At 47.9% G+C, this 25,900-nt stretch overlaps 1 protein-coding gene across 16 annotated transcripts in view; it reads right to left on the bottom strand.

Annotated features, from left to right (window-relative positions):
* Window positions 1-2,269: 2,269 nt before the first annotated feature.
* The window catches only part of LOC119978385 (tubby-related protein 3-like), a 126,269-nt gene continuing 102,638 nt past the window's right edge, over window positions 2,270-25,900 (bottom strand). For all 16 annotated transcript variants that reach the window (XM_038820000.1, XM_038819988.1, XM_038819986.1 and 13 more), the window contains 7 exons: window positions 24,579-24,664; window positions 22,465-22,647; window positions 18,428-18,540; window positions 11,340-11,448; window positions 9,272-9,370; window positions 7,353-7,524; window positions 2,270-2,754 (listed from right to left, as the gene is read on the bottom strand). In XM_038820000.1, the coding sequence (XP_038675928.1) occupies window positions 2,621-2,754; window positions 7,353-7,524; window positions 9,272-9,370; window positions 11,340-11,448; window positions 18,428-18,540; window positions 22,465-22,647; window positions 24,579-24,664 (896 nt within the window). In that variant the 3' untranslated portion in view covers window positions 2,270-2,620. The remainder of the gene's footprint in view (window positions 2,755-7,352; window positions 7,525-9,271; window positions 9,371-11,339; window positions 11,449-18,427; window positions 18,541-22,464; window positions 22,648-24,578; window positions 24,665-25,900) is intronic.

Raw genomic sequence — 25,900 nt, 5'->3', positions numbered from 1 at the left:
TGGGGTGCTCCAGTATGCCATGGCACCCTCTGGTGTTCAACGAACAAGATGCAGGACAAAATATCAATGGTCAGCTCTTACATTAAACCATTCCGGACCGAAGTCTTTTTGCGAGCACTCCTCAAAAAATGAAGCATTCAGTTCTGCCTATTGTGGTGATATTGCTGTGATCTCTCTCACTGGACAATCCCATCAGCTGCACAGATAAAGGATACAGGCCCAATCATTATAGCCTGTTCTTTTCCTTCACACAGTCTGACTTGCTGCTTATTTGCAGCATTTTCTCTAAATACCTCTGATTTTTCAGCATGTGCAATTTTCCTTTACAAGTTCCACTGCTTTAATGGCTCTGATTAAAATTCACTCACTCTGTGAACCCCTTATAGCGGAAGGAGAAACTCAGAGGGATATATTTTAGACTCAAGATTGTTCCCTCAGTCTCCACTTGGAACAGACTCTGATATTAAAATAACCTGTTTTGTCTTGTTTTGTGAAGTTTGTGGTTTTATATCTCTCTCTCTCGCCTGCTGTCTGGGAGGTTAGGCAACCACAGAGGCTCCGTTGATTTTGGGTGGGGTGGGGAGGGGGAGGAGGGGATTGAATGTGTGGGGGGGGGGGGAGGAGAAAAGGGGGTTGTATGTGGGGGGAGGAGAGGAGGTATGTGTGGCGGGGAGGGGGGTTGTGTGTGTGGGAGGAGGAGGAGGGCGGGTTGTGCTTGTGTGGGGGAGGAGGGGGTTGTGTGTGTGTGTGGGGGGGAGGAGGTTGTGTGTATGGGGGGAGGAGGTTGTGTGTATGGGAGGAGGGGCTGTGCGTGTGGTGGGGGGATTATGTGGGGGAGGAGGGGATAGAATCACAGAATCTCAAAAGTGCAAAAGGAGGCCATTGGGCCCATTGAGTCTGCACTGAACCTTCAAATGAGCACTTTACCCTACCTACTTCGCCCCCCCCCCCCCCCCCATTCCCGTAACTCATAACGTAAGCTGCACATCCCTAGACACAAAGAGACAATTTAGCATGGTCAATCCATCTAACCTGCACATCTTCAAACTGTGGGAGGAAACGGGAGCACCCGGAGGGAACCCACGCAGACACAGGGAGAACGTATAAACTCCACACAATCACCCAAGCCGGATTTGAACCTGGGTTCCTGGCACTGTAATGCAGCAGTGCTTAACACTGTGCCATCGTGCCGTCCTGGTGCTACCGTGCTGCCCTGCGGAGAAGGAGGAGGGGTGTGTGTGTGTGGGGAAGAGAGGGTATGTGTGTGGGGGAGGAGTGGGGTTGTGCGTGTGGGGAGGAGAGGGGGAGTTGTGTGTGAGGGGGGAGGAGGGGGCTTGTGTGTGTGGGGAGGAGAGGGGGGTTGTATGTGGGGGAGGAGGGTGTGTGTGCGCGCATGTGTGGGGGCGGTTAGATTTGCCTGTAAATTCTGGACATCAGTTAATATGGAGCCCCCTACTCCACCAAAACGTGCTGGGAACATAGCAGGTGGTGGCGAATGCATTTCTGTAAAATACCACTTGTAACAAACCATTACAAGGGGACATAAATTTAAGGTAAATGGTGGAAGATATAGGGAGGATGTCAGAGGTAGGTTCTTTACCCAGAGAGTAGTGGGGGCATGGAATGCACTGCCTGTGGAAGTAGTTGAGTCGGAAACATTAGGGACCTTCAAGCGGCTATTGGATAGGTACATGCATTATGGTAGAATAATGGAGTGTAGATTAATTTGTTCTTAAGGGCAGCACGGTAGCATTGTGGATAGCACAATTGCTTCACAGCTCCAGGGTCCCAGGTTCGATTCCGGCTTGGGTCACTGTCTGTGTGGAGTCTGCACATCCTCCCCATGTGTGCGTGGGTTTCCTCCGGGTGCTCCGGTTTCCTCCCACAGTCCAAAGATGTGCAGGTTGGGTGGATTGGCCATGAAAAATTGCCCTTAGTATCCAAAATTCTATGATCTATGATTAACCTATGACAAAAGTTTAACACAACAGCGTGGGCCAAAGGGCCTGTTCTGGGCTGTATTTCTCTAACTCTCTAACCACGGTGTGTTATTTTAAAATAGTGGACACAAAGACCTTTGACCAGGTTAGTCAGAGAAAGTTAAACATCTGGAATTCCGTATATCAAAGCTGGACCCGCCTCGCCTGTCATGTTATAACTTTAATTAATGTTATAACTTTAATTAATCAGAAAATGGTTTCCACAACACAAAACCTGCAGGCGGCAAACATCCTCAGAGATATTTATATTTCATTCTGAAAAAAGAGAATTAGGAACAGGCATTTAATAAAATGGCGTTATAAACGAAAAATATCATCCTCTGTCCCCAGGCAGGGTATTACAACAGAGAGTGCTTTAAAAAACCTCCTATATTTTGAGAGCTGTTAGCATCCATTTTGGGAACGGTGATGTTCAATTGTGCAGTTTGATCACAGAGACAAATCTTTTGTTTGTTCTCGGTCTTACTGCCCAGGTTTTCCTTCAGAACATAATGCAGACATGCTTTCCACCTATGTCGCCTCTTTATTCTACCACTAGTTGAACATCTTACATCAAGCGCACTTCAGTAACAAAGATCGGTGGATGGGGGCGAAGCAGGAGATGAGCCACACATCACATGTCATTCACATGCCAGTTTCCCGTCAAAGCTGGAGAGGGCGATGGCAAATGCCTGGACTGCGCACATCGGGTAGCTGTAATCCATGGTGAATGCATCATCTGCTACCCGCCCGAACTGCATCACAATGTAGTCAACTGTGAGGGAGGGATGAAAGAGAGGCTGAAGTTGTCTTCACATCGTTAAACAAGGCATTCAAAGGTGAGGTTACGGGGTAGGGCAGGGGTATTGAGCCTAGGTAAGGCCCTCATTTGGAGGGTCAGTGCAGATTCAATGGGCCGAATGGCTTCCTTCTGCACAGTAGGGATTCTATGATGATTCTAAACCCAAAGGACACAGTTATTTTTAATAAAAAATTACTTAGAGTACCCAACTTTTTTTCCAATTAAGGGGCAATTTAGCGTGGCCAATCCACCTACCTTTCACATCTTTGGGCTGCAGGGGTGAAACCCACGGAGACATGGGGAGAATATGCAAACTCCACACGGACAGTGACCTGAGGCCGGGATCGAACCCAGGTCTTCAGCGCCGTAGACAGCAGTGCTAACCACTGCACCACCGTGCCTCCCAGGGCTCAGGTTTTAAACTGGCCACAAAGTCCATCCTCTTAGGCAGCACTTCTTTTTTCTTTTCTTTTTAAAATAAAGTTAGAGTGCCCAATTCATTTTTTCCAATTAAGGGGCAATTAAATATGTCCAATCCACCTACCCTGCACATCTTTGGGTTGTGGGGAGAATGTGCAAACTCCACACAGACAGTGACCTAGAGCCAGGATTGAACCTGAGACCTCGGCGCTTTGAGGCAGTAGTGCTAACCACTGCGCCACCGTGCTGCCCCAGGCAGCACTCCTTCGACAGCACCTTCCAATCCCGCGACCTCTACCACCTGGATTGGCAAGGGCAGTAGACCCATGGAACACCACCAACTGGAGGTTCCCTTCCAAGCCCCAACTCACCACCCTGACTTGGAAATATATCACCTGTTTCTTCACTGTTGCTGGGTCAAATTCCTGGAACACTCTCCCTAACAGCACTGTAGGTGTACCTACACTACATGGGCTGCAGCGGTCCAAGAAGGTGGCTCATCCCACGTCCACCTTTTCAAGGGCAATTGAGGATGGGTAACAAATTCTGGCCTTGCCAATGAAGCCCACACCCCGTAAAAGAATAAATCATAAAATTAAATCATTTCATTCGCTATTCCCTTGCCATCCCTTGAATTTCCAAACCTCCAAGATTTCCCCGGTGTCTTCAGGAGTAAAGATAAATCTCCTACACTGTTACAAATACCCAGGAAATGATCTGAAGATGTTACAGGCCATACAATACAAAATTGGGCGTTTTTTCATTTTGTTGGCCACAATTTAATTTATTCATTACACAAGTACTGAGGACTGGATCAAAAGGCTGCTTCTCTGAGTTAGGAAGCTTCTAATTGGATAACCAATTGGCATAGAAGGCAGTGCCTCACGAGGATTGACCTGTTGGATGTCCAATGGTAGGAGTGGGGTGGAGCGATTGGAGTTGAGCTCTCATATGATGAGACCTTCAGCAATGTGTCAATTATTGGCAAGCCTATCCCCACCTTCTCTACCACCATCTCACACCCCACCACTACACTCCCACTGAATCCCCATTCCCACATTCCCATTCCCGTAGCATCCCCATTCCCACATTCCCCATTCCCACAGCATCCCATTCCCACATTCCCTATTCCCATTGTATCCCCATTCCCATAGCATCTCCAGTTCCACAGCATCCCCATTCCCACATTCCAGTTCCCACAACATCCCCATTCCCACAGCATCCCCATCTCCACAGCATCCCCATTCCCACATTCCAGTTTCCATAGCATTCCCATTCCCACATTCCAGTTCCCATAGCATCCCCATTCCCACATTCCCCATTCCCACAACATCCCCATTCCCACAGCATCCCCATTCCCACAGCATCCCCATTCCCACAGCATCCCCATCTCCACAGCATCCCCATTCCCACATTCCAGTTTCCACTGCATCCCCATTCCCACATTCCCCATTCCCACAGCATCCCCATTCCCACATTCACCATTCCCACAGCATCCCCATTTCCACAGCATCCCCATTCTCACATTCCCCATTCCCACAGCAACCCCAATCCCACATTCCCCATTTCCACAGCATCCCCATCTCCACAGCATTCCCATTCCCACATCCAGTTTCCATAGCATTCCCATTCCCACATTCCAGTTCCCATAGCATCCCCATTCCCACATTCCCCATTCCCACAACATCCCCATTTCCACAGCATCCCCATTTAACAGCATCCCCATTCCCACATCCAGTTTCCACAGCATCCCCATTTCCACATTCCAGTTCCCATAGCATCCCCATTCCCACATTCTAGTTCCCATAGCATCCCCATTCCCACATTCCCCATTCCCATTCCCACAGCATCCCCATCTCCACAGCATCCCCATTTCCACAGCATCCCCATTCCCACATTCCAGTTCCCATAGCATCCTCATTCCCACATTCCCCATTCCCACAGCATCCCCTTTCCTACATTCCCATAGCATCCCATTCCAACATTCCCCATTCCCATTGCATCCCCAAAGCACCCCCATTCCCACATTCCCCATTCCTATAGCATCCCCATTCCCACCCACCATTCTCTCAAACATCACCCCCTCTACCGCTGTCCCATTCCTGCCCACTCCCACCCCAGCCCCAATAGCCCCACCTCCATCACATCCACCCCCAGAATTGAGGAGCCAGATATTCCCTGTGAGTTGGGTACGGGCTGCCTCTCTGGCATCACACTAAAGTGGCCTTATTTGCTAGTGAGCCGCACCAACAGGTCTTGAATATGGGAAAGAGCCCAGTGATGTCCTTGCCCAATGTGATATGGTGCCAACTTGCCAGCAGAAGTCAGGGATCGGGAGTGGGACCTTGAGATGCTTTTTATTCTCCCCTTCCTCTGGTGAGGGTTTTTATTTGGTTCCAATACCTCTTCCAGCTCAGACCACCCAACCCAGAATAGAGGCTGATGCCATCTAGTAGTTCCTGAAATGGTCACCTCCTCATTGCGCCAGTGATTCCACACGGAACCTGATCTGATCCAAACTATGGGAGCTGAAAGGATCTGTGGGCTATCTGGCTAATTTCAGAAATGAACAAAATAGAACATAGAACATAGAACAGTACAGCCCCTTCGGCCCTCAATGTTGTGCCGAGCCATGATCACCCTACTCAAACCCACGTATCCACCCTATACCCGTAACCCAACAACCCCCCCCCCTTAACCTTACTTTTAATTAGGACACTACGGGCAATTTAGCATGGCCAATCCACCTAACCCGCACATCTTTGGACTGTGGGAGGAAACCGGAGCACCCGGAGGAAACCCACGCACACAGGGGGAGGACGTGCAGACTCCACACAGACAGTGACCCAGCCGGGAATCGAACCTGGGACCCTGGAGCTGTGAAGCATTTATGCTAACCACCATGCTACCCTGCTGCCCATATGAAAATATGAATGAAGTTTCACCTGGGGGACCTAATTTTACCAGAACACTGTGAAGCAGTGATTTGAGGCCAAATAGAATTAAGACCAATATTTGGGTACAGTATTGCAGGTCACATACTGATAATCCGGCAAACGTGAGTACAGGGGGAGGTGGTGGTGTAGTGATATTGTCACTGGACTAGTAATCCAGAGAACTCTGGGGTCCCAGGTTCAAATCCCACCACTACAGATGGTGAAATTTGAATTAAATAAAAATCTGGAATTAGGAAGTCTATTGATGACCATGAAATTTTACAAAATGTCCTGCCATCTTTACCTAGTCTGGCCTACATGTGACTCCAGACCCACAGCAATGTGGTTGACTCTTAACTGCCCCCTCAAGGGCAATTAGGGATGGGCAATAAATGCTGGCACAGCCTGTGACAGCCCATGAATGAACAACAGCAGTGTCTGTGTGGAGTTTACACATTCTCCCTGTGTCTGCGTAGGTTTCACCCCCACAACCCAAAGATGTGTAGAGTAGGTGTATAATTGGAAAAAAAAAAAAATTGGGTACTCTAAATTAAAAAAAAAAGAAATACAAAACAACAGCAGTCTGAGAATTTGAACCCAAGTTAAAACCCAACATTGGGTATCAATGAAAGTGACTATGAAGTTGTAAAAGCTCAACAGGTTCATTAATGTTCTTTAAAGAAAGAAATCTTCCATCCTTATCCAGCCTGGGCCTATGGTTGACTCTGGCCCCACAACAATGTTGTTGAGTCTTAACTGCCCCTGAAGTGGCATAGCAAGTCGCCACAGAACCCTGTGGTTCAAGAAGAGGGCCTTTTTAAGAGCGGCTAGGAGTGGGCAAGGCATTCTGGCCTTTCCAGCAACTTGCATCTCGAGAATTCATTTTTAAAAAGCATGCACATCGCTGGTCTCCCAGGCTCACTGGAAGGCCAGACACTGACAGTGAGACACTCCCTAAAGACAGAGAAGGGGAACAAGGAGCCAAGCTCCTCCATCACTGGGTCAAAGTCTGAATGTTTTTGGTCTGAGAGCAACTTCCCAAGGCCTCTCCATGGGAAATGGCACATGAAATTTGTGAAAAGATAAAAATAAAATTTAAGAGGAGCAGAATACTAAAACCTGAGAGGAGAGGCAGCCACGTTCACACACAAAAAAAACACTTATAAAGTGTTCTGGCACTCAGTGTAAAGGTGACAGATTGGGCATGGAACTTACCATCATTCTCATGGACTATTTGGAAATTCTTCACTGAAGCATGTGTCACTCTCCCGTGGAAGTTCAGCACGTAAGACTGAGTATCGTTGTTCCACACCGGGGTCTTATTGTGCAGCTCAATTAAGTTCTCCATGTTTTTACGTTGCCATCTCGAGAGCAGACCATCTTTGTCCTAAAGGGATTATTACAGTTCCACATCATTTCACAGCCCACTGCCAGCACAGGCCCCACATCGCTCAACAATCTGGGAGGGTCCTTTACAGCCTGTGAGCCCTCGGTTTTGTGCCAAAGCCAAAATCCGCAATCAAATGTGCTGGGGGTTCCAGGTGCTGATTCAGGCTACGAGATACTTTGCATTGATCTAAAGCTTTAATTTACTCACGCAAAATGTAAGCTGATTGATCAAGGAAATGTGCACCATTCACAGAATCTGAGTGATTGGCTAGAAATGGGGTGAGATAGTTTACTCCAGTCAAGGGAGGGGCATGGGGATGGTTTACCCCATTACTTTAGTGGGGGGGGGGGGGGGGGGGGGGGGGGGGGGAGTGGTTTGGCCCATTACCTCAGTGGGAGGAATAGTTTGACCCATTACTCCAGTGGAGGGATTGGTTTACCCCATTAATTCAGTGGAGGAGGGATGGCTTCTTCCATTACTCCAGTGCAGGAACAGTGCTTTTCCCTGTTTCTTCAGTTGTGGGGGGAGGGAGCGGTTCACCCCATTACTCCAATTGTGGGGAAGGGAGTGGTTTACCATATTACTGCAGTTGTGGGGGAGGGGGCGGTTCACCCCATTACTCCAGTTGTGGGGGAGGGCGTGGTTTACCATATTACTCCAGTTGTGGGGGAGGGAGTGGTTTACCCTATTTCTCCAATTGTGGGGGGGAGGGAGTGGTTTACCCCATTACTCCAGCTGTGGGGGAGGAAGTGGTTTACCCCATTACTCCAGCTGTGGGGGAGGAAGTGGTTTACCCCATTACTCCAGTTGTGGGGGAGGGAGTGGTTTACCCCATTTCTCCAATTGTGGGGGGGGGAGTGGTTTACCCCATTACTCCAGCTGTGGGGGAGGAAGTGGTTTACCCCATTACTCCAGCTATGGGGAGGAAGTGGTTTACCCCATTACTCCAGTTGTGGGGGAGGGAGTGGTTTACCATATTACTGCAGTTGTGGGGAGGGAGCGGTTCATCCCATTACTCCAGTTGTGGGGGAGGGAGTGGTTTACCCCATTACTCCAATTGTGGGGGTGCGATGTGGTTTAACCCATTCCTCCAATGAAGGAGTGGTTTACACCATTACTCCAGTTGCAGGAGAGTGAGTGGTTTACCCCATTACTCCAATTGTGGGGAAGGGAGTGGTTTACCATATTACTGCAGTTGTGGGGGAGGGAGCAGTTCACCCCATTACTCCAGTTCTGGGGGAGGGAGTGGTTTACCCCATTCCTCCAATGAAGGAGTGGTTTACACCATTACTCCAGTTGTGGGGGGAGTGAGTGGCTTACTCCATTATTCTAGTGGGGGAGTGGTTTACCCTATTACTCTAATTGTGGGGCAATGAGTGGTTTACCCCATTACTCCAGTTGTGGGGGAATGAGTGGTTTATTCCATTACTCCAGTTTTGGGGAGAGTGAGTGGTTTACCCTATTACTCCAGTTGTGGGGAGGACGTGGTTTGTCTCATGCATCGGAGGGGATGGGGGAGACGGGGGATGGGAGGGCTGTGGTTTATTTATTCCAGTGGGGAGAAGGGGATTACTCCAGTGTGGGGGAGGGGGCATTGTTGCCCCATTACGCCAGTGGAGGGGGTGTTCGTTTTATTCCACCAGCCCTGGTATCTCAGATGAGAGCTTGGTCGGGAGACAAGGAACTCAGTTGCTTGGTCAGAGGTCAACAAGATGAACATTTTAAATGTTTCCTGCAAACTCACGTTGCGTGGTCGGAACGGAATACGCTCTTGGTCCTCATCCATCGCTGGGACAATCACTGTCATCTTCCTGGGACCTTTAAATCCAAGGACATTTGTCTCCTGTAAACAATTCACAACTTTGTGTAAAATGACACAAAAACACAAGGGCACCACATTAGTCAGAAGGCAGGAACATCTGGTCAGGTTCAAGGTTTAGCGATGATTACAACTATCTCACAATAACTCCAATTGTAAAACTGGCCCCACATGAATTACCCTAATTTGACACTTCCAAAATGGAGCACGAAGCAAATACATTGTCAGAGCACTACTCGGTTAGAGGTTCAAAGGGTAGCACCGCTCCTAGAAGCTGTGACTGAAGCGATCGAGGGTCATAGTCCCAATTGACAGGATCAGCTTGAAATAACTTTAATGATAGACATTGGGCGGGATTAAACAGGACAAAAACAGAGTCCCGTTTTGGGCCTGTTTAGAGGGGTGTTTCTCAACGCCTACAATCGCTATTTAACGGGACTTTGCCGTTTTTTTGGCCTCGGTGAGGAACACCCACCAAGGCCGCACTTACCTTATTTCCTGCACTGATGAGCTTGAGCTCAGCTCGTCAGTGCAGGAACAGTATTTGAGGATCATGGCGCCATTTCTAAATGGCACCCTGATCTTTTGACACCCCCTCACCTCAGCCACCCCACCTTAATCTCCAGACACCCCCCCACTGCACCAAATGTACCCCTTAGGGGGTCCTTGAGCCCCCCCTCACCTTTCTCTTATGGGCAAGGCCCCCAATGGCCTCACTCTGGGCGCTGCTACCCTGGCACCCTTGCTGACACCTTCAGCCTGACAGTGCCACCCAGGCACCCTGGTAGTGCCAAGGTTCCCACGTGGTACTGCCAACATTCGTGGGTGCCAGCAGGATTGCCAGGGTATCTTCCGGGGACCTCCGATGGCCTGGGATACCCGCCAGATGCCGTTACAACTGGTCCTCGTTTGTGGAAACTAGTGCAAAATGGTGCCCTGGGAGGTCTCCCAGACGAGGCTGTTAGTTCCTGGGCCTTGGGAGAATATGGTACAGACATATTTAAAGCGAGGGCGAGATCCAGATCGCGACGTTTTACGAGATCTCATTAAATCTCATGAGATGTTTTGAGCGTGCGAATCTTGCAAGTGACCTCTCGTGAGATTCTTTTATTTATTTTAAAATTGAAAGTGCTCAATTCTTTTTTTTCCCAATTAAGGGCCAATTTAGCGTGGCCAATCCGCCTATCCGGCACATCTTTGGGTTGAGGGAGTGAGACCTACGCAGACACTGGGAGAATGTGCAGCCTCTCGTGAGATTCAACGGTGTCATCGTGCTACCAAGCCGGGCGTAACGAGGTCATTAAATCGGGCTATTAGATCAGAGAAAAGTTTCACAATTTTTATTCCCTGCATTGGCCTGTTTTTAAAATAAATGCATTGTTCCTGTCTTTCCAGAAAATGCCACACGCTGGGCAGGTGGGGAGCATTTATATTGTTAGGTCAAAGCTTGTGAGGCAGACTGAATGGACAAGTAGATATGCCCTGTGCATCAATTCTGTATGTGCGTATGTTTTCAGCCATGTTTGTTCTAACACTGGCTCTTCAGTCATTTGTAAAGAATGACCACCTACCAAGCATGTTATGGAAGCGATTACTTTCAGGGCAATACCAAACCTGCCCAACTCAACTGATCTCTCCCACCAAGGACTCAGGAAATGCCAAAATGTGGGCTGGAAATACCAGCATGTGGGCAAGTGACGTAGGCTATAGGCAGGAGTTGCCTGCAAGCTTTGAGCGGGGAGAGGGGGCATCTGACAGTAGTTACAAGGCCTATTCATGATGTCAAGAAAGTACAGCCCCAGACCCATGTCTCATGGAGGATGAGGATGAAGCTGTCACCACAGCAGTGTTTCATTGGCCGCAAAGAGTTTGGGATGTCCCAAGGTTGTGAAAGGTCCTATCAAAAGGCCAGTTTCTTCCCTCCTAGTAAGTGAAAGTACAAACCTGAGACAATTTGTGGTGGCAAGTCCATCTCTTCACTACAGTTACTTACGTAAGTGACAGCAGCGAGCTCCTGACGGATGTTGGATCGGTCGGCCTTTCCCCTCTCAGGGTTGACTCCATTGTCAAACACTGTAAACTTGGTCCCCATCAGGTTCGACCTTAGCAAGTTCAAACAGACCAAAATAAAGCTGCTGTACTTCAATGGGAAAATCATTATCAACACTGTCACAAAGGGGACAAGGGGAAAGGAAGAGTTCAAAAGGTGAGCGTTTGAACAGTGACAGGCAATCCTCTGGTGCATCCGACCTGTTCTACATAGTTTGAAATACCTTGAGCATCACAATACATAGACTATGCACCCTATCCAAAACTGTGTGAGAGAGGTGAAAAATCAGAGAAAATATGACAATAGTTTGGGAATAAATAATCTGGGAAATCCCTCTCCAATCATCCTTAGGCACGATGGCACAATGGTTAGCATATTTGCCTCAAAGCGGCAGGGACCCGGGTTCAATTCCTACCTCAGGTGACTGTGTGGAGTTTGTACTTTCTCTCCGTGTGTGTGTGGGTTTCCTCCAGGTGCTCTGGTTCCCTCACACTGTCCAAAGATGTACAGATTAGGTAGATTGGCCATGCTAAAATTGCCCCTTAGTGTCCAAAGGTTAGGTGGGGTTATGGAGATAGGGTGAGGGTGTGGGCCTGGGCAGGGTGTTCTTTCAGAGGGTTAGTGCAGACTTGATGGGCCGATGACCTCCTTCTGCACTGTAGGGATTCTATGATTCTATGCATTAAAACCTTTCCAAGAAATCACACTGACGTTCTGAATCAAACAGCGGTACTACTACTAATAATAATCTTTATTAGTGTCACAAGTAGGCTTATATTAACACTGCAATGAAGTTACTGTGAAAATCTGCCTGAACCTGGATATGGTAAAGAGATACATCCATCCGAAGACATAGGGGGCTGGATTCTCCGATCTCCAACGCCGGAATCGGGGGCGGCGATGCTTTCACGCTGCTCCACCCCCTGAAAAGCGGCGTACTCTCACGCCATATCCACAGCCTCAGACATTGGCTGAGGCCCGCCCCGCGATGCTCCGTCCCTGACCTACTGAGTTCCCGACGGCGTGGGTCGTGTGTGGTCTCACCCGTCAGGAACTCAGTGTGGCGGCTGCGCTCTCAGTCCAGTGCTGCCACAATCGGGCGAGGGCCGATCTGCGGGCAGGGGGGACATATTCAGGGCTGGGGGCACTGTGGTAGGGCGGTCCGGGTCACGCGAGCCGGCCGAAGGGGGGACTATTTCGCAGGCCGGGTCCGCAAGTGGCATCTGCCATGAGGCATGGCGTGGCCGCTGCAGGCTGCCGCCATCCACATGCACAGCCACGGACCCGGCAATTCTCCAGGCCGTATCAGCAGCTAGAGTTGGGAGCTCCACGTTGCCTGGCTGTGAGCCCCCCGGAACAGGGAATCGATGGCCGTTTTGCGCCAGTTTTTGTACCGGCGTGGGGACGTCTCCAGAACGGAGAATCCAGCAGAGGATCTACCTTTTGCACAAACCTGACCAGGCCAGAAACAGATTCAGTTCTTGCTGGAAAGAATTCAGAGACCTGACAACCTGTCTCAACTGCTGAATGTCTTCGTTTTCGGTTTTTATTCCAGATTTGCAGCACCTACAACATTTCTGCATTTGTTGCCGAGAAGGTGATCGGTTCGATCAATAGTTGCTTGTCATGAACCAGATTATTGTAGTCTTTTTTTTTTGTTTATAAATTTCTTTATTTCTTTTTTTTCCAATTAAGAGGCAATTTAGCGTGGCCAATCCACCTACCCTACACATCTTTGGGTTGTGGGGTTGAGACTCGCGCAGACACGGGGAGAATGTGCAAAGTCCACACGGACAGTGACCCAGAGCCGGGATTGAACCCAGTTCCTTGGCGCAGAGAGACAACAGTGCTAACCACTGTGCTACCGTGCCGCTCCGAGATTATTGTGTTTTTAATAAAATCTTTTTATTGGCATTTTCAAAATTATGTACATTGACGTTTGTTTTCATTTACTGTACATTGTGGAAAAAAAAGGATTTTGTCTTGTGTCTCTATATTTACAAATTGTTGCTGTTTAGTTCGGCATGTCCTCCCTCCCCCTTCCCCCAATGTTACCCCTCTTTGTCAGTCTCAGACTCTCTGCCTCCTTTCTGTTCCCCCCCCCCCCCCCACCCCTCGGTTGTTTGTCCCGGCGTTCCTCCTTGTCTTTTGTTTTTTCCTTTTTCCCTTTCTAATCCTTCCAGTTCCCTCTCTATGGGCTGTTGCTGGCCTCAAACAGGTTTTGGAACAGATCGACAAATTGCCCCATGCAGTAAGGAAGCCTTCCTCCGACCCTCGGATGGCATGTTTGATCTTCTCCAGGTGAGAAATTCCGAAAGGTCAGCGAGCCTGTCTGCAGATGCTGCTGATCGCCAACCGAGCAGGATTCTCCGGGGTGCAATGAGGGAAGCGAAAGCAAGGGCGTCGACCCTCTTTCCCATGTGTAGTTCTGGCTGCTCTGATACCCCGAAGATTGCAACATTTGGGCATGGCTTCACCTCACCCCCACAACCTTGGACATTGCCTCGGAGAAGGCTGCCCAGAACCCAGCCAGTTTGGGAAGTTCCCAGATCATTTGGGTGTGGTTGGCCGAGCCCCTCTGGCACCGTTCACATTTGTCCTCCACTTTCCGGGTAGAACCTTCTCATTCAGGTTCTGGCCAGGTATGCATTGTGCAACACTTTGAGCTGCATTAGGCTTAGCCTAGCGCAGGAGAAGGTGGGGTTAGCCCTGCTCAGTGCTTCGCTCCAGCCGCCCCACCCATCTTCTGTCCCCAGTTCGTCCTCCCATTTCTATCTGGTCTCATCCAGTGGTGTTCGGGCTCTGTTCAGTAGCTGTCCGTATATTTTCCCACAGAATCCCCCTTCCTTATTGTCCATGGTCATCAGGTCCTCAACAATGTGGTCTCCGGGGCCAGGGGTATCCTACTGTCTTTTTGCGGAGGAAGTGTTTTATTTGTAAGTATCTCATTTCCTGTCCTGTCGGTAGTTCCCATTCCTCCAATAGTTTGTTCAGCGTCGCTAGTCTGTGTGCTACATAGAAGTCCCTAACTGTCAGTGTTCCCCATCCTGTTTCCATTTTTGAAATGTTGCGTCCAGCATGGCTGGCGGGTATCTGTGGTTGCCACAGATGGTGGCCGTAGGAGACATCTTGGTCAGTCAGAAGTGCTGTCTTAGTTGGTCCCGTGTTTTCAGTGTGGCCGCTACCACTGGGCTCGATGTGTATTTCATTGAGAGGGATGGGAGTGCTGCTGTGGCCAGGGCCTAGAGGGTTGTTCCCTTACAGGAGGCCTTCTCCATCTGCACCCACTCCGAGTTGGTTTCTTGCACCCATCCCCTCACTCTTTCCGCTGTTGCTACCCAATGGTAATATTGCAGGTTTGGCAGTGCCATGGCCTTCCATAATTTTCCTCCTTTGCATTATTGATTTGGATTCTTGCCCCCCCCCCCCCCCCCCCCCCCCCCCCCCCCCACACACACACACAAACGCCATTATTAAGCTATCTAGGTTCTGGAAGAAGGCCTCGGGCATGAAGATCAGTATGGACCTAAACAGGAAGAGGAACCTTGGCAGCATGTTCATTTTGATCATCTGCACCCTCCCCGCCAGGGAGAGTGGTAGTGCGTTCCACCTCTGTAGGTCCATTTTGTCTTTCAGCAGTCTGGTCATGTTCCACTTGCGGATCTGTACCATGTCTCTGACTATTTGGATCCACAGGTATCGGAATCTATTTTAGGCTATTTTAAACGGGAGCCCCTCCAGCTGTCCCTCCCTTGTTTGGATTCACTAGGAATGCCTCACTTTTGCTCAGGTTGAGTTTGTAACCTGAGAATGTTCTGAACTCTCTTTGCATCCGCATCATTGATTTCAGTCCTTCCTGCGGCTTTGAGACGTATAGGACCAGGTCATCTGCATAGAGTGAGACTCTATGCTCTCTGTTTCCTCTTTGCATGTCCTTCCAGCTTTTCGCGCCCTGTAAGGCTATCGCTAGGGGTTCGATTGCTAATGCAAACAGGAGCGGAAACAATGGGCATCCCTGCCTTGTGCCTCTTTGCAGATGGAAGTATTCAGAGTTGGTGGTGTTAATTTGAACGCTTGCCTTGGGAGCGTTGTACAGGAATCTCACGCAGGCGGTAAATCCTGCTCCTAGCCCAAACCGTTCCAGTACCTCAAGGTATTTCCATTCAACTCTGTCGGAGACCTTTTCCGCATCCAAGGAGATGATCACCTCTGGTATTCTCTCCCTGGAGGGTGGGGTCATTATTACGTTCAACAGATGCCTGATGCTGGCAGTGAGTTGCCTACCCTTGACAAAGCCCGTTTGGTCTTCAGTGACCACCTCTGGTGCAGAGTTCTGCAGCCTTTTAGTCAGGACCTTTGCGAGTCCTGAAAAGGCAACTCAAAAGTAATTTATTTCCTCCTCCATACAGCAACTAGGGCAGCACGGTGGCGCAGTGGGTTAGCCCTGCTGCCTCACGGCGCCAAGGTCCCAGGTTCGATCCCGGCTCTGGGTCACTGTCCGTGTAGAGTTTGCACATTCTCCCCGTGTTTGCGTGGGTTTCGCTCCCACAACCCAAAGATGTGCAGAGTAGGTGGATTGGCCACTCTAAATTGCCCCTCAATTGGAAAAAATGAATTTCCCTCAGTGTTTAGTTCCCACACGGTCACCTTGGAGCCATATCTCTGTAATCCCAACTATATCATATCCCTTTACATCTAACTGCGCAACCAATTAATCAATTTTATTTTGAATGCTCCAGGCATTCAGGTACAAAACCATAAAACTAGTCCTTTTAATGTTCCTTGTCCTATCCCTACTATTTTTATGGTGTCCATAACTGATTCTGGCCCTTGATTTCTCTACCTATCAGTTTTCGTGGGGCGTCATGGTGACACAATGATTAGCACTCCTGCCTCATAGCATCAGGGACCTTGGGTGACTGTGTGGAGTCTGCACGTTCTCCCTGTGTCTGTGTAGGTTTCCTCCGGGTGCTCCGGTTTCCTCCCACAGTCCAAAGATGTGTAGGGTAGGTGGATTGGCCATGCTAAATTGCCCCTTAGTGTCCAATGGTTAGATGAGGTTACAGGAATAGGGCAGGGGAGTGGGCCTTGGTAGGGTTCTCTTTCAGTGGGTTGATGCAGACTTGATGGACCGAATGGCCTCCTTCTGTACTGTAAGGATTTTATGATTCTTATTCTCCTCACTGTCTTTTTCTCTTGTTCTTGATTCCCCCTTGCTCTGAATTCTTACATAGGTCCCCACCCCCTTGCCATATTAGCTTAAACCGTCTTCAACTGCTCTAGTAAGTACATCCTGATCAACATCCACACCCCACACACCTCTGACCATCCCCCACCGCCTTGACTATGCCCCATCCTCTCAAGTGCCCTCCAGGCCTTCCACAGGACTGCTAATCAACCCCCATTCCCAACCTCCTGACCCCCCCCCCCCAATGACCACCTGACCCTCCGTTCTCACTGACAGTACAGCCATTCTTTTGACCACCCGACTCATTCCCCCACTGACTACTGTTAGGCTAAATCTCAGTTCAATGAGTGAGTCGACACAGTAAGGCTTCAATCAAGTAGATAGTTTTTTACTTAGGATTGTAACACGTACAGCCATCTGAGTTATGGCTGGAGAAGGCGCATTCTGCCGAGCCTCAAGTTACACACACTGATAAAGGTTGTTCCGCGCGCAATGGCCTTGGGCGGGTTACATAGCTGCCCACTCACAGTACTGTTGCTAACATAAATGTTATCTAAACCGCCACCCCCATCGCCCTCCTTAGTCAGAGCTAGAAGCAGCTGCACAAATATACCTTACACTACCCAACCTCCTCCCATTTACAAAAACAATAATTTCCGGGATGTGGGCGTCGCTGGTTCGGCTGGCATTTATTCCCCATCTCTAGTTGCCCTTCAGAAGATAGTGGTGAACTGCCTTCTTGAATCGCTGCAGTCCCTGAGGTGTAGGTACACCCACAGTGCTGATAAGGATCCTCAGAATCCCCAACGGCACACCTAACATATAACCCCCCCAACCCCCGTCCAAACCCTCACCCCCATTTACCCCCTACCCTCCATCCATTTACCCTACCTTCCATCCATTTACCCCCTACCCTCCATCCATTTACCCCCTACCTTCCATCCATTTACCCTCTACCCTCCATCCTATGCCCTAATTCTATCCTCTCACCCCCGACAACCATATCCTAAACCCCCTGCACCCCATCCGACCCACTTACTGTTTCTTGGCACCAATAAACTATAATAGGGAAATGTAAGTTACAGTTTGTAACCATAATGTCGCCATGCCAGTATCTATTGGTCAGGCATAACACCTTGCAGAGTCGCTGAATGGATTAGTCCACGTTATCAGAGGGAGTGTCAATCTTTGGGTTGTCTCATGCAATTTATGGAAACTAGCCGAGGGCAGGATTGCCATGATTGTGAGTGTGCCACCTATGAGTCTATTCATTTGACATGATAGGATGCAGCAGAGCGTAGACTGAAGTGATGGAAAGTGGCTCTGTTTGGCTGCGAGTAGCTTTGTGACGCAGGTTAGGAAAGGTCTCAGGTTTAATCTCCAATCTGAGTAGGGAGTTAGCTCCTCCCAGCGGGTCAGCACCCCTGGAGCTGGGAGGCATTGAGAAAGACTTTATTCCGTTGAGTTTGTCTGGATATGAAGCCGGATACTAGAGATGGAAATCACACAGGGTGGAAATCCGTGCTTGGGTGGAGTGTTGTGCAGACAGTCTTGATCAACCGATTATTATTACTCCTCAGCAACAATAAGTTCCGTTCACTTTAATAGAACTGCAAATTAAGTGTAGTGTATAACAGGCAGCTGCCCCCCACTTACCACTACTTCACACGGTGAACTTCTACCCTGGTATATAACCTATTGTCAACACAATCCACAAACTCCAGACCAGAGGCCTGCTGAAAAGGTAAGGTGGATTGTAGAATGGAAATACATGATGGTATCATATTTGATTGATGTTGAGAATAGAGAATAGAAGGGATGGCAAAATAGTAGCCAGCACAACCTGAGTTTTCCAACAAAGTTTTCTCCCCCTCGTGACAGGTCAGTCGGATCGATTGAGATGAGGTAGTTGGATGTCTTGCTTTTCTTCCGTTTCCTCCCAGCCAGCAGGAAAACCTGGGAAGAAAAAGAAAGGCTTGGTTAGGTTCACAGTTAATGCCCGGTTTAGGCAATGGCACATCCAGATGAAAATCCCAAACAGCAATCAGCTCAAATTCAGCCTATTCCTTCCTGGGGCTTCCAACATTGAGTAACATCCAGTTAATGCAAATTAGTGGATTGTGAGCTTTAATGTTGGATCTTGTGATTGAGTGAGTAGCCCAGATTTGTCAGTTATTATTTAAAATGTGATTCTGTTTGAGACCAACTTTTGTCTGTGTCCACTAATAACACAAATGTTCAGCTCCCTCCAGTTACTGAAACTCCAGTTCATCGAGCCTCATTGCTGGCTTTTTCCCATTTTCTGATAGGCTATGAGGAGATGCTCAGCAAAGTGAATGAACTTCCATCACTTTGTTTCTGAAGAGATTAGAATTTTTTTCCAATTAAGGGGCAATTTAGTGTGGACAATCTACCTATCCTGCACATCTTTTTGGGTTGTGGGGGTGAGACCCACGCAGACATGGGGATAATGTGCAAACTCCACATGGGCAGTGACCCAGGGCCTGGCGAATCCAGGTCCTCGGTGCCGTGAGGCAGCAGTGCTAACCACTGCACCGCCGTGCCACCCGAGATTTAAAAAGTCAAACCTTCCCCGTGATGCAATTCTGCACCACACTAATATTATTGGATGACAAAAAGTCCCCTGTTGTCCTTAAATGTGGAGAATTGTCTGCTAAATCTGGGTTTTTTGAAGTACGGGTCGCGACCTGTGACCATCAGGTAGGTGTCGGGAAAATCCCCGAGAGATTGGTCCCGATTCCCAATTGCGGGAGAAGTGCCCAACGGCCTCAAACGGCTTATAAAGTGAGAATGCCGGCTGCGACCAGCTTTTAATAATAATTATCTTTATTGTCACAAGTAGGCTTACATTAACACTGCAATGAAGTTACTGGGAAAACCCCACAGTCACCACACTCCGGCACCTGTTCAGGTACACTGAGGGGGAGTTCAGAATGTCCAATTCACCGAGCAACCACGTCTTTTGGCACCTGTGGGAGGAAACCAGAGCACAGGGAGGAAACCCACGCGGACACGGGAAGAATGTGCAGATTCCGCACAGCAGTGACCCAAGCCGGGAATCGAACCTGGGTCCCTGGCAATGCAACGATGCAATCAGTGGCAGAGAGCAGGTCACATGCCTGTCATGTACACAGAAGTCACGCGCCCTGTATGTCTGTGCTTTTGGTGCTAAATCACGGAGGAGAGATTCCTCCATTTTCTTGCTATGAGCAAGCAAGGTAAGGAACTGTGAAGGACTGAAAATGGATTGTTTTGATATAAGGAAGAGAGGGCCAGGGATAGAAATAGGCAGTGTGCTTCCTGGCCAGGAACTCAGAGCTGAATCTGCTGTGAGAGCCTCTCGGGAGAGACCACGGCAGGACAGAGCAGTGCTAGTGTTAGCTCTGTACAGAGCTCCAGGGCCTCTGGTCAACAGCCAAAGAGAAAACTGAAATTGGAAACTCAGCAGTAAAAAGATGATTCCTTGAGGCATGGCTTTGCTAATTGTGCCAATGGAAATCAAGATGCAAAGTCCATGTGTGCCATATTCAGGGAAGTACTGGCAAATGAGAGTTTAAATCCCTCAAACCTTCAAAGGTATTTGGTGCTTTCGAGGACAAACCTCTTGATTTTTTTTCAAAGGATGCAGCGAGAATTTAAATCATCAGCTGAAATCCTTCGCAGAAATGTAACGGTTAATGACAAAGTAAGTGAGATCACGAAGACCAAGCAGGCTCATCTGTCGCATTGAAGGTAAGCAAAAATGGTGTGTACCAAGGTCGGCTGGCTTGGATCGTGAAGGTCGGCCGGTGTGGGTCTCATAGGTCAGCTGGTTTGTAAAAGTGGGTCCCGGGAAAAAAAGTTTGAAAAACACTGCTAAATTGCCCACAGTTCCCAACTGTTCTCACAGGAGATGTTGTAATATTTACGCGTACCCCATAGCTTTCTTTGGTAATAGCTGAGGGAAGCCTGCAAATTAGTCAGGAGCTCCAAGCTGAGTCTTGGAGTGTGGATCTCCGTGCTGAGGTGAGAGTGAATGGAGCTCTGTGATCAGGCTGTGTGTGTGGAGCTCTCTACTGAAGCTCGGAGTGAGTCAAGCTCCAAGCTGAGGCTGAGTGTGAGTGGAGCTCTGTGCTCAGGCTCTGTGAGGAGCTCTGTGCACAAGCTCTGCGTGGAGCTCTGTGCTGAGGCTCCGTGAGGAGATCTGGTTGAGGCTCTGTGCTGAGGCTCTGTATGGAGCTCCTTGCTGAGGCTCTATGCCGAGGCTCTGTGCGGACTGCATTGGTGTTAATAGCTGCCTTTGCTCTTGGAAAATATTGGTGCAATGGCCAGTCACAGTTACAAAACAAACAAGTAAAAACAATGCTATATCTAATTAAAATCTTGCCTGGCTGTAAACTAACATTTTCACTCACTGAATACTGTTTCCTGTCCAACATCTTCTTTTGCTTTTGAAATTGTTTCTTAACCAGCCAAAGTAAAATTCCCACTATGAAAACTGGAGGTTCAACTTCAATAAAAATTGCTAAGGACCGTCAGAGGTATTCATGTGATTAAACATGTTTGATGAAAAGACTCAAAAGCCACTCTGAAAGTGATGAAAGTAGAAATTGGTATATATATTGTATTTTCTATCTGTTACAGTAATGTTTTTAAGAGCATTGGTTAAGGTATATATTTGTTGCAGTAATATTATTAAATAACCTAGATTAAGGTATCCAGACTGTGTCTGCTAAAGGTGTAATTAAGAAGGCATAAAATGAGAGGTAACCATGGTTTCTAAGCATTTACGTCTTCACCTATAGAGGGCTAATGGAACATGGTTATGATTTCTCGAGTTTCCCTGGAGACTAGATAATTATGAGGGGTTGTATTTAGTCCTGGTTAAGCAGGCCATGTGACATCTTAGTGGGATGCAGATGATATAATTCATGGGAGGAGCTGGGTTTGTCTGTAGTTTTACAGTTTGCCATAGGATTTGAGTCTGACAAGACAGAAGCATTTTAAGTGGATTATAGAATCATAGAATTTACAGTGAAAAAAGATTCCATTCGGCCCATCAAGTCTGCACCGCCCCTTGGAAAGAGCACACTACCTAAACCCACACCTCTATCCTATCCCCGTAACCCAGTAATCCCAGCCAACCTTTTCTTTTTAGACTCTAGGGGCAATTTTAGCATAGTCAATCCACCCAACCTGCGCATCTTTGGACTGTGGGAGGAAACCAAAGCACCCGAAGGAAACCCACGCAGCCACAGGGAGAATGTGCAGACTCCACACAGAAAGTAACCCAAGTGGGAATCGAACCTGGGACACTGGCGCTGTGAAGCAACAGTGCTTACCACTGTGCTACCGTGCCGCCCATAACAGCAGTTTTGTCAAATGCTGCTTGGTTGAGCAGAAAGGTACTGGTTCTACTCCTGAAAGGGTCTCTCTCTCCAAATGTCTCTATATGACTGAGCAAGTAATCTGTTTGTTAACTTTATTTATAAGTGGCATTTGAACTGTATTGGGTTGTTTAATTGGAGTTAGTAGCAGGTATAGATAGTAAGTTTAAGCTTTTCCTTTTGTTTAAGAACTGCTTAACTGATAATTGTAAAGCTATTTATTTGATGTGAATGTGGTTAATTCTGTGTTTAAATTAAAATTTGGTTTAACAAAATAAGACACCTATTGGTCAGAGTCTTCACCCCTGGGTGAAGTATCCTTTCTTCACAGTTTTACAAATTGAAAAAAATTGTTTGGGATTCTCCTCCGGTATCCAAATGTTGGGTTCTGGTCTGTTATCCTAACACTAAACAATTGAGATTGACGATTCATCTCCATCAACAGCACCTAGCGGAAGGCCAGCGGTATTGTCTGCGTACTTTACTACTCTACCTTCTTACTCTCATCTGTGTCCAGGTGTAGGTAGTATGTGGGATAAAGGCCTCGGTCCATGCCTTTCTTGTCTCTCGTAACTCTGCATTTGATGGTCACGCCTTGTGCTGCAGGTGTCAACACAAACTTCTCTAGGTCCCCAATCTCTATGATGGGAGACTCTGACCTACATATGACACTGTCCTGGAAACAGAAGATGGGGGATCATTAGTTATGACGTGCTCAATGCTGTATTTTAGACTCGAGCAGTACACTTATGTAAACATTGCTCGTTCCATCTTTAGTTTAGCCATCAGTTAGCAGGTCATTGAATGACCCAGTGGGTCTCATTTCCAATATACACACAGTACAGCTTATCGACCAGCAGAGGATAATATCTATTTTGGAAACTGGCATCATCTCTTGACATTACAAGCAGGTTAGGCATGGTGGCAATTTTAACTCCCAGGTGGAGAACTGGCCCATCAAGTGTCTGGTCTGACTGGAAGCAGCAGAAGGGGCCCCATTTTAAGGGCCAACTCAGATGAACAAACCATGGCCGACTGCAAGACCAGGAGGTCGGTGGGAAGCAATGTCGAATCAAGCAGTCAGGAGGTCTTTGGCCAGGGGTTAGGTAAGAGTGAGGACATGTGTTGTAGAATAATCAGTCCTTTGGGAAATGGGTGGGAATGCGGAGACATCCAGGCAAGAGAGATCCACAAATTCATCCTGGTGCGAGGCAGAACACTTTGATTGCGCTGGACCCCGCGAGAGATAGTTTAAACATTATATTCAGGGGTTTGGACCAGATAGTTGCTGTTGGAGTGGCCACACTGCTGACGCACTGCTGAAGATGCCATTGGGGATCCTAGGATTCTGATTCAAATGAATGTATGATGCACCTGCCTGACTGATTCAGGCTCCTCATATCTCTGAAAAAATAGGAATTTTCAAAACATGATGGTTTGGGATCTGCAGTACTGTACCCGTGCTACCCGTTCCTGGTTTCCTCTGGGAAGTCTGCAATGGGTATAGTGGGTACAATCCACCGTTATCTATTGGTCTTCCTGAGTCCTCTCAGCTCTAGGTCTGAGGTGTACTTGATTCACAAGTTAATGGTGGAAGCATTTAGCTGACAATGCCATCTGTGTAAGCCTGGTTACAAAACTCCCATAGTCATCTTCGCCCATCTCCTATCTCAATGTCTAACTCCTTTCACTAGTTTAAGAAAATCATGAAAATTTCATTTCTTTGTTTTTTTAAAAGATATGAATTTCGAGTACCCAATTATTTTTTTCCAATTAAGGGGCAATTTAGCGTGGCCAATCCACCTAGCCTGCACATCTTCGGGTTGTGGGAGCGAAACCCACGCAAACGCGGGGAAAATTTGCAAACTCCACACGGACAGTGACCCAGAGCCGGGATGAACCTGGGACCTCGGCGCCGTGCTAACCATTGCACAACCGTGCTGCCTTCTGAAAATTTCATTTCTATGATCTCTGTTGAATATACCCTTAAAAGTTAGTCACGTGTCAAAAATATCCCGACTGCTTTCTTTACCCCACTCCGAGACCTTTCTCTAAACTATCGTCTGTTGTTGCTAGCCACAATCTCTGACTGACACACTTACTGAATTGAAATGTCTATGTTCCATCCATTGGGTGGATCTCAGTTTTGATTCAATCCTGAAATACCCGTCCTCTTAATGGCCCTGTTGTCATCCAGCTCAGAACCCATAGAATCCCTACAGTGGAGAAGGAGGCCATTCGGTCCATCGAGTCTGTACCGACCCTCTGAAAGGGCAGTCCTTTGAGGCCCAATTCCATTTTATTTATTTTATCCCTGTAACTCCGTGCATTGATCATGGCCAGTCCATCTAACCTGCATATCTTTGGACAGTGTGAGGAAACCAGAGCACTGGGAGGATACCCGCGCAGGCACAGGGAGAATGTGCAAACTCCATAAAGACAGTCATCCAAGGCCAGAATTGAACCCGGGTCCCTGGCGCTGTGAGGCAGCAGTGCTAACCACTGTGCTGTCCCTAAACTTATCAGAGCTGAACCAAATAACAGGTGGTTCAATGGGACCATGAAAGAATTTGCATAATTGCATAATTATACGAAATACAAACTCACATTGGTTGCTTTTTTCTTTGAAGATTTTCCTTTTCTGTTGCTGTTCTTTTGTGAGCTTGTGTTTTCTTCATCCTCATCATCGGAGCCTATCAGATCAGAGGTGCACAGTTACTCAGAGCCAGAGAGTATACCTCAGTCTGGTGCTGGGTGGGGGGCATCAGTATCACCCACGTACCTCATGCAAAAGCAAAATAATGCTGGAATTCTGAAATTAATACAGAAAATGCTGGAAATACGCACCAGGGCAGGTGGCATTTGTGGAGAGAGACACCAAACCTAGTTCCGTTGAAAGGTCATAGACCTGAAACCTTAAATTGTGTTTTCTCTCCACAAATGCTGCCTGACCTGTTGCATATTTACAGCAGTGATGTTTATGTATTGACGGATTTTATACTGACCAAGATTAGAAACTGACTCAGCGCATTAATGCAGTCAGGTTAACGAAGATAGTCAATCAAGATCATATCAGTGTGGCGTTCACTTGTTTACTTTATTTGAAGCTTATTAATGACTATTAATGAGCTAGAATTATCTCTTCCCATATTCATTTTGAAGCTGGGATACACTTTGGACTGAATGATCCCAGGCCTGTGGAAGGACCAGAGGCCAATTTGCAAAATAATGTTTATGGTCCACTACCTGGTGTGTTCCCATCTCTGAGTTATCGTGCTAGATGGAGGTCAATGTAACAGAGGCTACCTGCAAGTTGAAGATGCCAGTGAAATCTTCAGGAAGATGACAGGCCTCAGCAGGTAACTTCAGGTGGCTTCCTGGAGAGAGGCTGGGGTAGGGAAGGTGGTGGCCGCCAGGTGGGAGGGCGTTCTATTGGTGCCTTCTCACAGTTACCTTGGCACAGACTAACTGGGATTGGCCACAGGCCATCCTTTGTGTACCTCAAGTATAAAGTTCCCATTCTTCTATATCAGTCCCTCCATGGCCTCACCTGTCTTTATCTCAATACTGTCTACTTGATTGGCACCAACCTGCCTAGACGTCTTCAAGAGCACTTCCCAAACTAGAAAACTCCACTACCTGGAAGGACAACAGTAAGAAGTCTTACAACACCAGGTTAAAGTCCAACAGGTTTGTTTCAAACACGAGCTTTCGGAGCACGGCTCCTTCTTCAGGTCACCTGAAGAAAGAGCCGTGCTCCGAAAGCTCGTGTTTGAAACAAACCTGTTGGACTTTAACCTGGTGTTGTAAGACTTCTTACTGTGCTCACCCCAGTCCAACGCCGGCATCTCCACATCATGGAAGGACAACAGCAAGTATATGTGAAAACTGACTCCTCCAAGTTCCCCTACAAGTCACATATCCTGACA

Source organism: Scyliorhinus canicula, chromosome 15, assembly GCF_902713615.1.
Source record: "Scyliorhinus canicula chromosome 15, sScyCan1.1, whole genome shotgun sequence".
Taxonomy (NCBI): Eukaryota; Metazoa; Chordata; class Chondrichthyes; order Carcharhiniformes; family Scyliorhinidae; genus Scyliorhinus; species Scyliorhinus canicula.
This window is presented reverse-complemented; position numbering and strand designations above follow the sequence as displayed.